Below are 14,407 nucleotides of genomic sequence, written 5' to 3'. Positions count from 1 at the left end.
GAAGTGGACAGAGAGGGACAGTAGAAAGTGGAGAGATTTTAGGAATATTTCCAGAATTCGATTTCAACACCACTTCTATCTCCTTGGCGCCATAGGCAGAGGAAATTGCAAAAATATTTTTGCTTTGCACACACAAGGATTCAAACACAATACCTCTAGGTAAGATAAAACCTTATCACTGAACCAACAAATTCCTTCACATCAACAATTGAGCAAAAATAATATATAAGTTAAATGTTAAAGGAAAGGGGTTGAAAAAAATAACAAAAATTCAAAGGAAATGATTTGAACAGATGACTTTAACACTTAAATAGAACACATAACTAGTGAACCAAATTAATTTACTTGACATGATTTAACAATTAAAAAATAAGAATTTAGGAGATTACATGTTAGGAATTAATTTGTAATAATTTATTAATTATGATTACTCATATTTATTTTTGTAATTGTGTTACACTTAAAAAAATATTAAAATGTAAATAACTAAACATAATCTACACATTATATGAGTCACAAGCTATTTAAACAAATAATAATGGGAAGGGAGAGGACTTAAAAAGTTGATACCCACGGCTTACTTTGACTTGTTTTTCACAGTGGGGACATAAATATCCCCCAAATTTGGTGAGATGAATTAGTTGAAGTCAAAATAACATATATTTAGGTTGCATGATGCTGTTTTTTTTCCTTCGAAAACTAATCATTTATTTAAACTTGCCTGACATCACATGTGTTTATAAATTTCCAAATGGATGATTGCGATATAAGTGGCACTTGGAACATAAAAGACAAAACTATAAAATCTTAGTAAAAACTAAAAACCCTTTTTACTTTTTCCTTTTTCATAAACTGGTTAATTCTATTTTACAACTTCATTAAAATAAATTATATATCTTATTAGATTATACATTGAAATTCAAATAAACCTTCAAAAATTAAGGTTGAATTTTAAAAATGAGAAGTGTATAAGTTGTTAGAAATAAAGAACTTTTTCATATAAAAATCTTAAAAGATATAATTATCAATATTGAGTAAAAAGAAAATTAAAGACTAACTAAATAATGTAGACCTAAAACAATGAAGGGTGAGAGATGGAGTGTGAAGAAGGAAGAAACAGGGGGATGAGATGGTTGGTTATAATTAATGAAAAAAACACCAAGTAAGCACAAAATTAAAGGAGACGGATAGAGCAAAAGAGAGGTTATTGGTGAAAGCAAGTATTTAGTTAGAACACGGATATAAAGGGAGTTAGGAAAATTTAATTGAGGGAGTTAAGTGGGCGTTGAGTGATGCCACTGCTTCATTTATTCCTCTCATCTGCCCACTGACCCTCTCCCTCTTTGCTTCTTCCTTTTTGCCTTTAAATCCTCCCTCTCCTCTGCTCCATTTATGTACCCACACCTCTTTTTCTTATCTTCTTAATTATTTCTCTATCTCTTGCAATATGCCTCCAGCCTCGCCCGATTTCTCCAGCTCTGTCAAGCTTAAGTATGTTAAGCTTGGCTACCAATACGTTGTGGATCATTTTCTTACTCTCTTGTTGGTTCCTGTCATGGTTGGGATCCTCATTGAAGTTGTTCGTTTAGGCCCTGAAGAGATTATTAACCTATGGAATTCCCTCCATTTTGATCTTATTCAGATATTGTGCTCTTCTTTCTTCATCATTTTTATTGCCACTGTTTACTTCATGTCCAAGCCACGATGCATCTACCTTGTGGATTATGCATGCTACAAGCCTCCTGTGACTTGCAGGGTTCCTTTTGCCACTTTCATGGAGCACTCCAGGTTGATTTTGAGCAACAATCCTAAGAGCGTGGAGTTCCAGATGAGGATTCTGGAACGGTCTGGGCTGGGTGAAGAGACTTGTTTGCCTCCTGCTATTCATTACATCCCTCCAAAGCCAACCATGGAGGCCGCTAGAGGCGAGGCTGAGGTTGTTATTTTCTCAGCTATGGATTCTTTGTTCAAGAAAACGGGGCTGAAACCTAAAGACATTGATATTCTTATTGTCAACTGCAGTCTCTTCTCCCCCACGCCATCTTTGTCTGCTATGGTGATCAACAAATACAAGCTGAGGAGTAACATTAAGAGCTTTAATCTTTCGGGAATGGGGTGCAGTGCGGGGCTTATCTCCATTGATTTAGCTCGGGATCTTCTCCAAGTACACCCGAATTCTAATGCAGTTGTTGTCAGCACAGAGATCATCACTCCCAACTACTACCAGGGTAAAGAAAGAGCTATGCTCCTTCCCAACTGTCTCTTCCGCATGGGTGGTGCAGCAATCCTGTTGTCAAACCGCCGCTCAGAGAGGCGGAGAGCCAAGTACCGACTTGTCCACGTTGTTCGAACCCACAAAGGAGCTGATGACAAGGCCTACCGATGCGTGTTTGAAGAAGAAGACAAAGAAGGCAAAGTTGGGATATCATTATCTAAAGATCTCATGGCTATAGCTGGAGAGGCTTTAAAATCCAACATTACCACAATAGGGCCTTTGGTGCTTCCAGGGTCAGAACAACTTCTATTTCTTCTCACTCTGATCGGGCGTAAAATCTTCAACCCCAAGTGGAAGCCTTATATCCCAGACTTCAAGCTGGCGTTTGAGCACTTCTGCATCCATGCTGGAGGGCGAGCAGTGATAGATGAACTGCAAAAGAACCTGCAGCTGTCAGCAGAACACGTAGAGGCATCTAGGATGACATTGCACAGATTCGGAAACACCTCCTCCTCATCCTTGTGGTACGAGATGAGCTACCTTGAGGCAAAAGGGAGGATGAAAAAGGGAGATAGGATTTGGCAGATTGCTTTTGGGAGTGGATTCAAGTGTAACAGTGCGGTGTGGAAGTGCAATCGAACCATCAAAACACCAACAGATGGGCCTTGGGAGGATTGCATCCATAGGTATCCCGTTCATATCCCTGAAGTTGTCAAGCTCTAGACAGCTTCTTCATTCATGGCTTTCCTTCTTTGCCTTTAGTACTTTGCTAAAATCATCATCATCTACTTCTTATCCTACTTCATCTCTGCCTTTACATTTCTCCTCTGTATTTTTCTTAGCTCCTACTCATTTGTCTCTCCTCTTCCTTTTTCCATTTTCTCTTTTCAAGTCATGAATTCACATAGATACCAAATATGATCACATTTATGTGTTAATTAAATGTATCCCTTGCAAGGGAATGAAAAAACAGTGTGGAAACAGGTTGGATTAGCTCCTTGAAATAAACCTGGAATATTTAACAGAAAATGCTATACATGTGCTTGATTGTACAAAGAAAAAAAAAAGGAAGTTATAGCTAAATTTGTCAATCATAATAATAGTCTTTTATCCCTAATCTTTTTAATCCTTTTGCTGCTGTCCCTGTAGGGTCTCCTTATTAATGCCGGTTACCGTCTTTGTAGCTTTCAGCCGGTCCACTGATCGGCTGTTTGATTTACTAGTCATTAATAGGTCTTCCAGTAGGCGTGATCAACTCAAATTGAGTTCAAGTAGTATAAAATTTCCAAGTTTGATGGAGTTTCGATTTTTAAAACTCAAGTTTTATTAATTCAAACCAAGTTTTATGTTTCTCACTCAAGAAATAAAGGAGTAAATGCCAGCCAAAAACACCTACATACTCTGACAAACATCGGACGTTGTTCACTATTAATAAAAAGTAGCTTCAACACTTGGACCAAGTTGTCATTGTTGATAAGATTTTACTTCAATAACACATCTACCCCAAATAAACTAATCTCAGACCATAAACAGATAAGGATATATGATTATAAAAAGAATTAATTTGGTTCTCATACCTACTAAATTTCAAATTCAAACTTAAATTTGTATTTTATCATTAATTATATATATCAAAAACATAAATAAATATTGTTGAAAGAGACAATTACAAAATAAAATAAAAACTTGAAACCAAATTCGAGTTCGATGAACAATTTATTTTCTGTTGTTTATATTCGCTTATTATAATTTGTGTATAATTAATTTATTGTTCAATTATGCTATACTCAATAATAATATTTTTATTTTTATGTCTTTATGTTATAATCATTATTTTATATCTAAAAGAAATTAAAAATGATTTTTTTGTTATTTGTTTATTGTTGACCAACAAATTTTTAATTGATTGATAACATATTCATATATTAATGTTTGTGAATAAATTCATTTAATTTAAGCAAATAATATGAATTCAAAAATATTGATCTCAATCGAATATTTGTATACATTTGACTCATTACAGCTATAAGAGAGAATCTAATTGTTACTAAACTTCATCAATAGAAGGGAATCATTGGCGTCAAAACAAAAGCATGAAACAAAAGGAAAGAAGAAAAGGAAACTAACGTGAGCATAAAACGCAGATAAAATTCACTCATTACAGGCTTCAAAGTTTCTAACGAAGATTTGTAAGAGTTAATGATGAAATTATCTAAGTTTTCAATCTTTGTGATGTAATAACTTACTACAAATGTCGGGTGAAGATGTCTATTTGATATGCACTCCCTTTGGCTACGTTTATCGTGAAGGGTTAAATTCAAGTCAATTACTGTTTTTGTTGCCATAAAAGTTAATAAATGTAATGGGACAGAAAATTTACATTCTTAATTATTGTCTTAGGCATTTAACTAGTAATTAGATTTTGGTAATTTACATATTGATATCATGTTTAAAGGTAATCATTATAACTAACGAGTCTCATTAAATTGAGCGTAATTGAAACACTTCAATTATGCTCTTCATTTCTTATAGGAGAAAGAGTGTCAGAGGCTCGATTAGACAACAAATGATACATTGATCGTTGGAGTAACAACTATTGATCTATCTTTCACGCATTTGACATAAAACAACATTCCATGCATTCACGATTGATTACAAGCAAAATAAGTTTTGATATGGGTCAAAAACATCATTTGGATGCACGCTTATGAAAAAACAACTTAGGTTTCGATATCAAGGTCATGGGTATTAGTACTTGGCCCAATACACTAGGGGTTGTACCAATACCTCACCTGGAGTACTAATGCTCAAGGTCGTATATCGATACTTGTTTCACTTATTTCAAAATTTTGGCTTTTGTTTGCGAAGGTATCGAAACCAAGGTTTTGAGTACTAATACGGAGGCCAAATTTTATCGATACTAGGACTTGAGATACCTATATTCAAGTTTAGAAATGCAAAAATTAGGGCAATTTAACACAACTTTACATGCACCAAAATGTACCAAAACATATTAAACATGAAGTCAAAGCATTATTAGCATATTTGACATTTCAATACGCATTATCCATTTTAGCCTTATATAGGGAGGTTTTGGATTGAGAGTGAGAGCATACAAGCTGTCCGATCTTTGTGGTTGTAATTATCCTTGGTGAACTTGGGTAGATTGGGTTGGTTAGCAAATCTGTAATGTGAAAAGTTTGTATAATGGACTTGTTATCTAGGTAAGGCCTTACAGAGGTAGATTGTTGAAACGAATTGCATCAACAAATTTTCGGTCTCTATCTTCGTTTATCTTGTTTTTATTCTTTTTCCGCAACTATCAAAACTCACATTGCAACATCAATAATGTCTACTAACTAAAATCGTCTATAACCAAACTTAATCAACCTTTCAGAATTAAAGGATAGGATTCTAATTATCAAATCAAAGTTTCTCAACAAAAAAACTTAGAATTGTTGACATTCTCCTTCAATGTAAGTATTTGATGGAGTCAAATATACCAAACATGCAGTCAAAGCATTACCAGCATATTTGACATGCATCTCAATACGTATTATCAATTTTAGCTTTATATATGGAGGTTTTGGATTGAGAGTGAGAGTATACAAGCTGTACGATCTTTGTGATTGTAATTATCCTTGGTGAGCTTTAGTAGATTGGGTTGGCTAGTAAATCTGTAATGTGAAAATTTTGTATAATGAACTCATTATTTAGATAAAGTCCCGCAGAGTTAGATTGTTGAATTGAATTGCATCAACAAATTCTCGGTCTCCATCTTCTTTTATCTTATTATTTTTATTCTCTTGTCGCAACTATCAAAACTCACATTGCAACATCAATAACGTCTATTAACTAAAATTGTTTATAACCATGATTAATCAACCTTTCAAAATTGAAGTACTAATTACCAAATCAAAGTTTCTCAAAAAAAAAAAAAACTTAGAATTGTTGACATTCTCCTTCAATCTAAGTATTTGATGGAAAGTTATGCCTCCATCGCTAGAACTCATCATCAAATCGAGCCTCCATCATCTCATCACACCATACAACTCCCTAGATTAAGAACCTAGTAACCCAACAACACATTAGGACATATCCTTTCTTCATTCATTCAAAATCCTAAAAATTCAACAACCAAAAAAATAGAAAAGATAACATAAAAAACAAACAAACAAACAAAGAATAAAGATCCTAAATACCCACAAGCCATTGTGGTCAGTTTTATTCAGTTACTTTCCTTTCACGAGACTTTGGGACTTTATGCGAAGATCTGAACAGTGGGACCAAGGAAAACATCAAGAAGAAGCCATTGTTAAAGTTAGGTGATGATCCGACGACGGGTTTAGGAGATTGGAGTAGAAGTGCTTCAAAACCACCACTTTGATTTCATGTATTTAATTCCAATTTTAGAAAGTCTGGAAGGATAAAGGAGAAAGGGAGCTACCATTTGTTAATAGTTTGTAGTGTTAATAATCCTACGTTGTTAAGAAATAGTTAGTATATTGTAAATAATTTTTTTTTTTATAATTTGAGTAATTGAGTTTAGTGTCTATCTCATTAAGGGCTAGTTTAACAATGCTTTTGAAAAGTGCTGTGGAAAAGTGATTTTAAGAATTGCTTTTGAAAAATTTAGTTTAAATTTTGAGTGTTTAGCATTATTGTCAAAAAGTACTTTTGAGAAAAAAAATGTTCATTTTAGACATGTTATTATCGAGTAAAAATATGCATTTAAATAATATTTAAATTAGTTAATATTATTATATTTTAGTAAGAATATAAAAAATTATTATAACTTTTTGTTAATATTTTAATATATGAAATATAAATTTTAAATATTTTTAAACAATAAATATTAATTATTTATAAAATTTAATTAGAATATATAAACTATATTTTAAATATTTAAATATAACCATTAAATATTTGTAATTAGTATTTAAAAATATTTTTATTTTTAATTAATGATTTTAATAGATTTGTAATTAAGCACCAAGAAAAAAAAAAGAGAAGTATTATGTTATTGGAGGGGTGAAAAAGTAATTAAGCACTAAAAGTGCTTTTGGGAGAGGAAAAGCTAAAAATTTTAACTTCTCATTTTCAAAAGTGCTTTTAAAAAACACTTCTGAAAAGTCAAAAATTTCAGCTAAAAGTAACTTGTTTCGCTCAGCTTTTCTTCTAAAAGTATTTTTGGAGGCAGAAATGATTTTTTTAAGCATTGCAATAGGTGGGTTTACTTTTTGGGTTATATATAAAGTCAAAATATGAGACTTGGGCTTGAATTTGATGGTGCAATAATATTTTAAATTATTAATTTTATTTTTAAAAATAATTATAATAATTATTTTAACAAAAGTTGCATATGAATTAATATATTAAAATAACACAACTTTGCATAAAAGTTTTATAAATGTACAAACATGATTTTTGATGGAAAGGTGTTATGTTATGAAAAGACACACTTTATACCATAAGATATTTATCAAGGGACAATGCTTTAATGTCATAAGATTTCTAAACTTCAAATCCAATTTAAGAAGGTCAGATTTTTTCTTTTGTTAAATTTCTTGGTATAACATTTTAAAAAAGAATTTATTCAGTAATCATGTAATAAAAATGTCATTACAATGGACTTAAATTTAATAAATTATTTTAATAATATTAATAATTTTTAAAAGTTATATCAATATTTTAATCACAACAAAGTATTTAAGCTAATTAATGATATTGTAAAAATTGAGGTATTAAATTATATAAAAATGTTAAAATATAAAGATTGAATATTAAATTTGAGAATAAGACGAAGATTAAAATTGAAATTTGATGCATAAGAAGTAAAATTGAAAATTTATGATTTTCTTATAAAAAACAAAAAAGAGAAGGTATCCGGTTGTGAACATGATATTCCTTTTATATAATTATTAATATAGATTAGTATTTTTAAAAGTTATTTTATCTGAAATTTTTATTCTCATGCAATTGATTAGAACATAACAAAATGGGTCATGTTTAGTATTGTGAATGTCATGAGACAAAAGTGGATTAAGATACTTATGGTTATCGTGAGGTTGACTCCCTTTCTTTTACTTTTTTTTTTTATTCTTTAGTTTATAAATGTGTAGTTAAAAAAAGTATTTAGAGAGTTCTTTTAGGAGATAATTAACTTCGGTTCAATTCGTGAGATTATATATGTATTTTAATTTTATGTAATTTTATATATTACATGTTAATTTAATTTAATTTGTATTAATTATGATATAATATCATTGTATTTTAACATATTATATATATACATAATTATTTTTATTTAATATAAAATAAATTGATATTTTTAAAATTTTAAATTTATATAGTTGAATCAAGATCAAAGTTTCATATATATATATATATATATATATATATATATATATTTGAGCTACAATTAAAGTTTCATGTGTATAATTATAGCAAACTAAAGTTTATGCATCAAATTGCACATTAAATTAAAATTCATGTATAGTTTTGATATTTTTCCTTTGGCTTAATTCACAATTTAGCCCCTCAAGTATCCTTTTCCTACTTTGGTACCTAAATTTTTTTGTCCCAATTTGATACCTAAAGTATCAATTTCCTCTATTTTTGGACCATTTTGTAACGAACATTGCAAAAAATTGTCAAGCAACTTTAGCCAATGAAAAAGTGTCATGTGTCATTTAGGTTTATTTAAAATAAAAATTTTAATTTTAATTAAAAATAATATTAAATATTAAAAACACTTTTGACTTTCATTGACTATTGACCAATGTTGACCAAGCATTGATCGTCCATGTGGCGCTATCGAACACGCCACGTGTCCCTTTTATTTATTTTTAGTATTATATATTATTTGACTAAAATGTAAAAATATATAATATAATAATTTTTAAAAAATTTTAATTTTTAAATTCTAAAATATATAATTATAAATCTCAAAAATTAAAATCATATATAAAATTGAAAATGTTATAAAAATTTTAAAATATTTAAATTTCAAGTAATTTGAAAAGAAAAGTTAAAATTTAAATACTTTTTAGAATTTTAGAATTATATATTTTAGAATTTAATAATTTTTTATTTTTAAATTTTTTTAATTTTTTAGAATTTTATAATATTATTATTAATTTCAAAAAATCTTTTCTATTATTTTATTTTTTGTAAATTTTATTTTTATAATTTATATGTTTTTTCTAGATTATATATATTATATATTTATTTCCATTTTTATATATTTTTAATGTGTATATACATTTAATAAAATAAAATATTTGTTTTTTTTACATAAAGATGTTACGTGGTACTTTGTGATTGGCTATAAGATTTTTATTTAATGTCTGTCAAAAAATAGATTAAAAAATATATCGGAGGCATACTTTAGGTACCAAATTGAAAATTTGAGTGTACTTTAGGTACCAAATTGATACAAAAAAAATTAGGTACTGATGGGCGTCAAAACCACCAAAAATAATTCCTACAAAAATAACTTTAAATAGTAGTAAAGAGTGGTAATAGGGTCGAGTCCACAAGGATTGGATGTTTTAGTCAACTTTTGCGCTTATCTTGTGAACAAAACGCTTGTCGTGTTGAAGGTCGTGGCAAAGGTCATGCCGACGACTCCAAACGGACCTGTTGGAAAATAAACAAATAGATCAGGGGAGTTTTGAAATGTTTAGAAACTAAATAATTGAAACAACATAAATAAATAATTAAATAAACTAGAAATTGAATTGGAAATTAAATTCGGATTTTGTAATCAAAGATAAATAGCCTTAGCCCTAGACTCTGTAGATTTTGGTTTAAGAATCGATCCTTGAAAATTGATTTTCTCCTCCAAATGATAAGCTGGTTATAGCAGTTAAGAACGTCCTAACCACCAATTATTCCTCCCGTAGCTGGTCCCGGTGCAACCTGCAAACCAACCCTTACTGATTATCTAATCGAGATACACGTGTTCTCGATTCAAGATTCTGGTAGCCTTGCACTCTAAAGAACCCAACTCGAATCAACGGCCTCAACCGCGTGGGTCGTTTAAACCCGATCACTTCTTCCTTGATTTGTTCTTGGAGATCCGAATACAGTACGGCCAACTCGTTTCTCCAACTGTCAGCAAACACAACTCCAACGCAACATGCACTTTAACTTGAAATCGAGTTTAACTTTAAGGGATGATTTGTCTATCTCGATACTTAGGAAAAAAATGAATACCGATTGGAATGATTTTAAGTACGAATTTGTATCTCACGGTTCCCAACCGGAAAGAACACCAGCCTAAAGCTAAGATGGGATTTAGTGTAGCATGGATTTAATCATGCTTGTAGGTTGTGGAAGGTGATTGAATTTGTATGAAAGGTGATAGAAGTTGGGAAGAAAAAGTACTTGGAAAGCAATTAGACCAAATTTGAAAGAACAAACAAGAATTGAAAACCAAGCAGTAGAATGCTTAGGCCAAAATTGAAAGAAAAAAGAAATTAATTCTCTTCAATTCCAAATTGAAATCAGAATGTAGAATTAGATGTCTCTTTCCTAAAAATTTTAAGGCCCTATTTATATACATAGAATTTACTAATTTTAGCCTTAACTAATTTAACATAAAATCAAATAAAAAATAAAATAAAATAAGATTTTTTTTCTATTTTTGACTTTTACAAAGTCAAAAATTCTTATGAGTCATTGGCTTTTCTCCATATTTTTTATTCGGCCTCATTTCATTATTATGTTTCAATTTGGTCCTTTTCTGCTTTTATTTGTCTTTTAGTGTCTCAATTGCATCCTTGACAAGATTAAAACATAAAAGCACTAATTTAGCAGGGATCAATTAAGAAATAAACTGAATTAAACACAAAATGTTATGCAAATTAACATGTTATCAGGAACCGACAAAAAAAAAATAGGTATATTTTAAAAGTCAAATTGTGAATTAAACTTTTTTTAAATTTTGTACTTTGGTTTTCATTTGGGTATCTCAAAATTAATTGGCACAACCAAAACTTAATTTGCATAAGAATTATTTTTTAATGCTTAACTCATAAGTTGGTACCTAAATGTTATCTTCTTTTCTTTTTTTTTCTTTTTTTCCTTTTTGTTATGGTATCTAAACTTCTTTTAGTCACAAATAGTACCTAAACTATTTTGTTTTTTCAAATTGATACCTCCATTAATCCAATCCTTAGTTAAATCGTTAAGTCTTTAAAAAAAAAGGCTTAACTCACAAATTAGTACCTAAGTTATATCTTTTTTCTCAAGTTGATACATAAAATAAACTTTTTTGTCACAAGTGATACAAAATTATTCTTCGTTATCAATTTTATACCAAAATATTATATCTATTATAAAAAATTCCAAGCTAATAATAATCTACCACATCATATAAACTTTAAATAATAATTTGTTGATTCTTTTATTTTCTTACTTAAAAATATGATAAAACTTAGTTTTTTCTAAAATTTTATAATTTGAGTTTTCTTTTAGTTTGGAATTTCAACATGAAATTCATAGCCTCCCTTGGTTTTAAGTATAAAGTAACATCTAAAATTTGAATACTATTCTTCTTCAAGTATATTATGCATATATAAACTAATGTAATAACCATAGTTTGGAGGTTATTCTATGAAGTGTAACATAGAGTTCGAGCAAACTTAGACAATTGAGTGGTAATACTAAAAGTATTAGGAAAGTTTTTATATTTGAAGTTAAATTGTATTTTATTCCTCTACTTTAAAAATGATCATATTAGTCTATACACGTTAAATCAAAGAGTAAATTGATCATTTTGTTAAAAATTTCATCCATTTCTACTATTCAAAACTGGTCCCTATACGTTAGAATAAGATATACATAGCACAACACTTGTAATTGTCAAGTTATTTCGTCAGCCATACTAATTTTTAACTGTAAAAATTGATGAAATCTTTAATAAAAAGGACTAATTTTCTTTTTAATTAAATGTATAAAAATTAATTTACTTATTTATTGAAAAAATACAAACTTAATTTTTAATACAACAACATCCATTATACTTTTCCCACAATCGAGCGTATAACTAATTTAGCAGTTATGGTTGGATATATCAATCGCTCAACAACTAACTACACTTGTGGCTCTATAATTTTACACCTTCTTACTTAACCTTATCCACCAAAACCTTCTTGATTTTCCAGGTGGCTACTTCGGTTCTAATCAACTCAATTGAAGACAAACATAGTAACAGCCCATCGACAAGCATGACGAAGGCCCAACACCTTTGTATTTATGGACCTAACAATAAGGCCATATCGGCTAACATAACATAACATATTCTAATTCTCCAAAATCTTAGAGCATGTCTTAAAAGCACTCTAGGTAAGGTAGTTAGTACCTATCGGTGGATGTATCATTTTTTCTACTTTATCTTTCTCTTATTTTGGTATCATCAGGTATCTCAAATCCCAGTGAAACAAATGATTGAAATATAATGGAACACTTGGTACCTGATGAAATTTACTGCTTTTCGATTTTTTATAAAGACAATTTTTTTACTAGTATAAGTGGTACTGGAATGACTTCCTTTCCCACAAAAGGCACGTGTATGACAAAGTCCCCACCAAAAAGTATAAATAAATAGCTCATATTGACTATATTTGTCTTCACGACACTCTTTATTGATACTTTGCCAAACATCCAGCCTAACTTTAAAACATTTAATTAGACCAACACCATTATACTAGACTTGATCATGAATCGGGTTAACCGTTCAGGCCTAAAGATCCGACCAAAAAGTGGGAGGATTTGGGCAAAACTATAAACCCAAAAAATGGGTTTGGACAAAAAATAATGTCCATTTTCTAAATGGGTTGGCCATCGGGTAAGTTTTTTAGCCTGGGATCGAACTGAATTTGCCTAAAAAAATTTTCATTGCTATTTGTTGCCATTTTGATTTTTTTGTCATTTTGCTATTATATTGCTACTATTTTATTGTTATTGTTTGGATATTGTATAACTCTTGTTTTATTATTAATTTTGCTACTATTTTATAGATATTTTCTTGTTGAATTGTATCTATCTTAGTATTATTTAAGTATAAAGACTTCTTTAATGTATTTTAATTTGTTGAGAAACATTTATTTTAATATGTTTAGTGTATTTGATGTATTATATTTTTTAAATTTACTTTATATAGAAAAATAATATAAACAAATTAATGTGGGCAGGTCGAGTAGGGATCGGGTTTAGCATTTTTTGTTTGGATCAAATTTGGGCAAAATTTTAAGCCTATTTTTCGAGTTTGAGGGCCTGAGCCTAAAATTTTGCATTGGCTCGACCTAAACTTGACCCAACCTGACTTATGATTAGGTCTTCACTATACCAACACCCATCTCTCATCTATACATCAACAAAACAGGAACATTAAATGTACATATAACTAAAACTTGAATAACAACTACACATACTAGAGGGGTTTGGATGAGTTTTATTTTATTTTGTATCCTGGGCTGTTGTGTACAGGCTGTGATATCAATGCGTGATTCACTAATGATAATTTGATATGTAACACCCCGAACCCGAGACCATCGCCGGTGTCGGACACGAGGGGTTAACAAGCCAAGTTCACATGTTTTGCCCACCAATTTGACATTTCCAGTCAGGCTGGAAAACTGCGTCACTGTCGCCTTAAAAATCATATCTCGAGTTTCAAAACTCGGAAACTGGTTTCGTAAATTTTCCCTAAATTTAGACTCATATATCCATCCATGGATTTATTTCTAGAATTTTTGGTTGGGCCAATTGGTACAGTTTATTAGTTAAAGTCACCCGTGTTACAGGGATCAACTGCTCTGACCTTCGCGCGTTATAACTTGAATATCTCTCTGTACAGGGCTTTAACACTGGTGCCGTTTGTTCCAAATGAAACTAGACTCAAAATGGAATCTGTACATATAAGGCATGACTCCTAATTCTTTCTGGATAATTTATAGTAAATTTTTAAAGTTGCGACAGGGGACCCAAAAACCGTTCTGGCCCTGTCTCACAATAGCCTTAATATCTCTTAACATGTAACTCCTATGACCATTTCGTTTCTTCCATATGAAAATAGACTCATCAAGGTTCATTTACATAGCTTATTCACTATTTAATACCATTCCTACAAATTTTGGTGATTTTTCACATTCACGTCACTGCAGCTGGCAGCATCTGTTTTAA

General features: G+C 30.2%; 1 protein-coding gene across 1 annotated transcript; it reads left to right on the top strand.

Moving 5' to 3' along the window:
• Positions 1 to 1,271: 1,271 nt before the first annotated feature.
• Positions 1,272 to 3,332, top strand: LOC108476291 (3-ketoacyl-CoA synthase 6). Its single transcript, XM_017778463.2, has one exon. It carries the CDS (start codon positions 1,448 to 1,450, stop codon positions 2,936 to 2,938), a length of 1,491 nt encoding a protein of 496 aa, XP_017633952.1. The 5' UTR covers positions 1,272 to 1,447; the 3' UTR covers positions 2,939 to 3,332.
• Positions 3,333 to 14,407: the final 11,075 nt, after the last annotated feature.

The sequence above is a fragment of the Gossypium arboreum genome, chromosome 3 (assembly GCF_025698485.1).
Source record: "Gossypium arboreum isolate Shixiya-1 chromosome 3, ASM2569848v2, whole genome shotgun sequence".
NCBI classification, from domain to species: Eukaryota; Viridiplantae; Streptophyta; class Magnoliopsida; order Malvales; family Malvaceae; genus Gossypium; species Gossypium arboreum.
Note: the sequence above shows the minus strand (reverse complement) of the source record. Positions and strands in the feature narration are given on the sequence as shown.

Coding starts and splice junctions, on each gene's coding strand:
- LOC108476291 (XM_017778463.2), top strand. CDS start 1,448: ATGCCTCCAGCCTCGCCCGATTTCTCCAGCTCTGTCAAGCTTAAGTAT.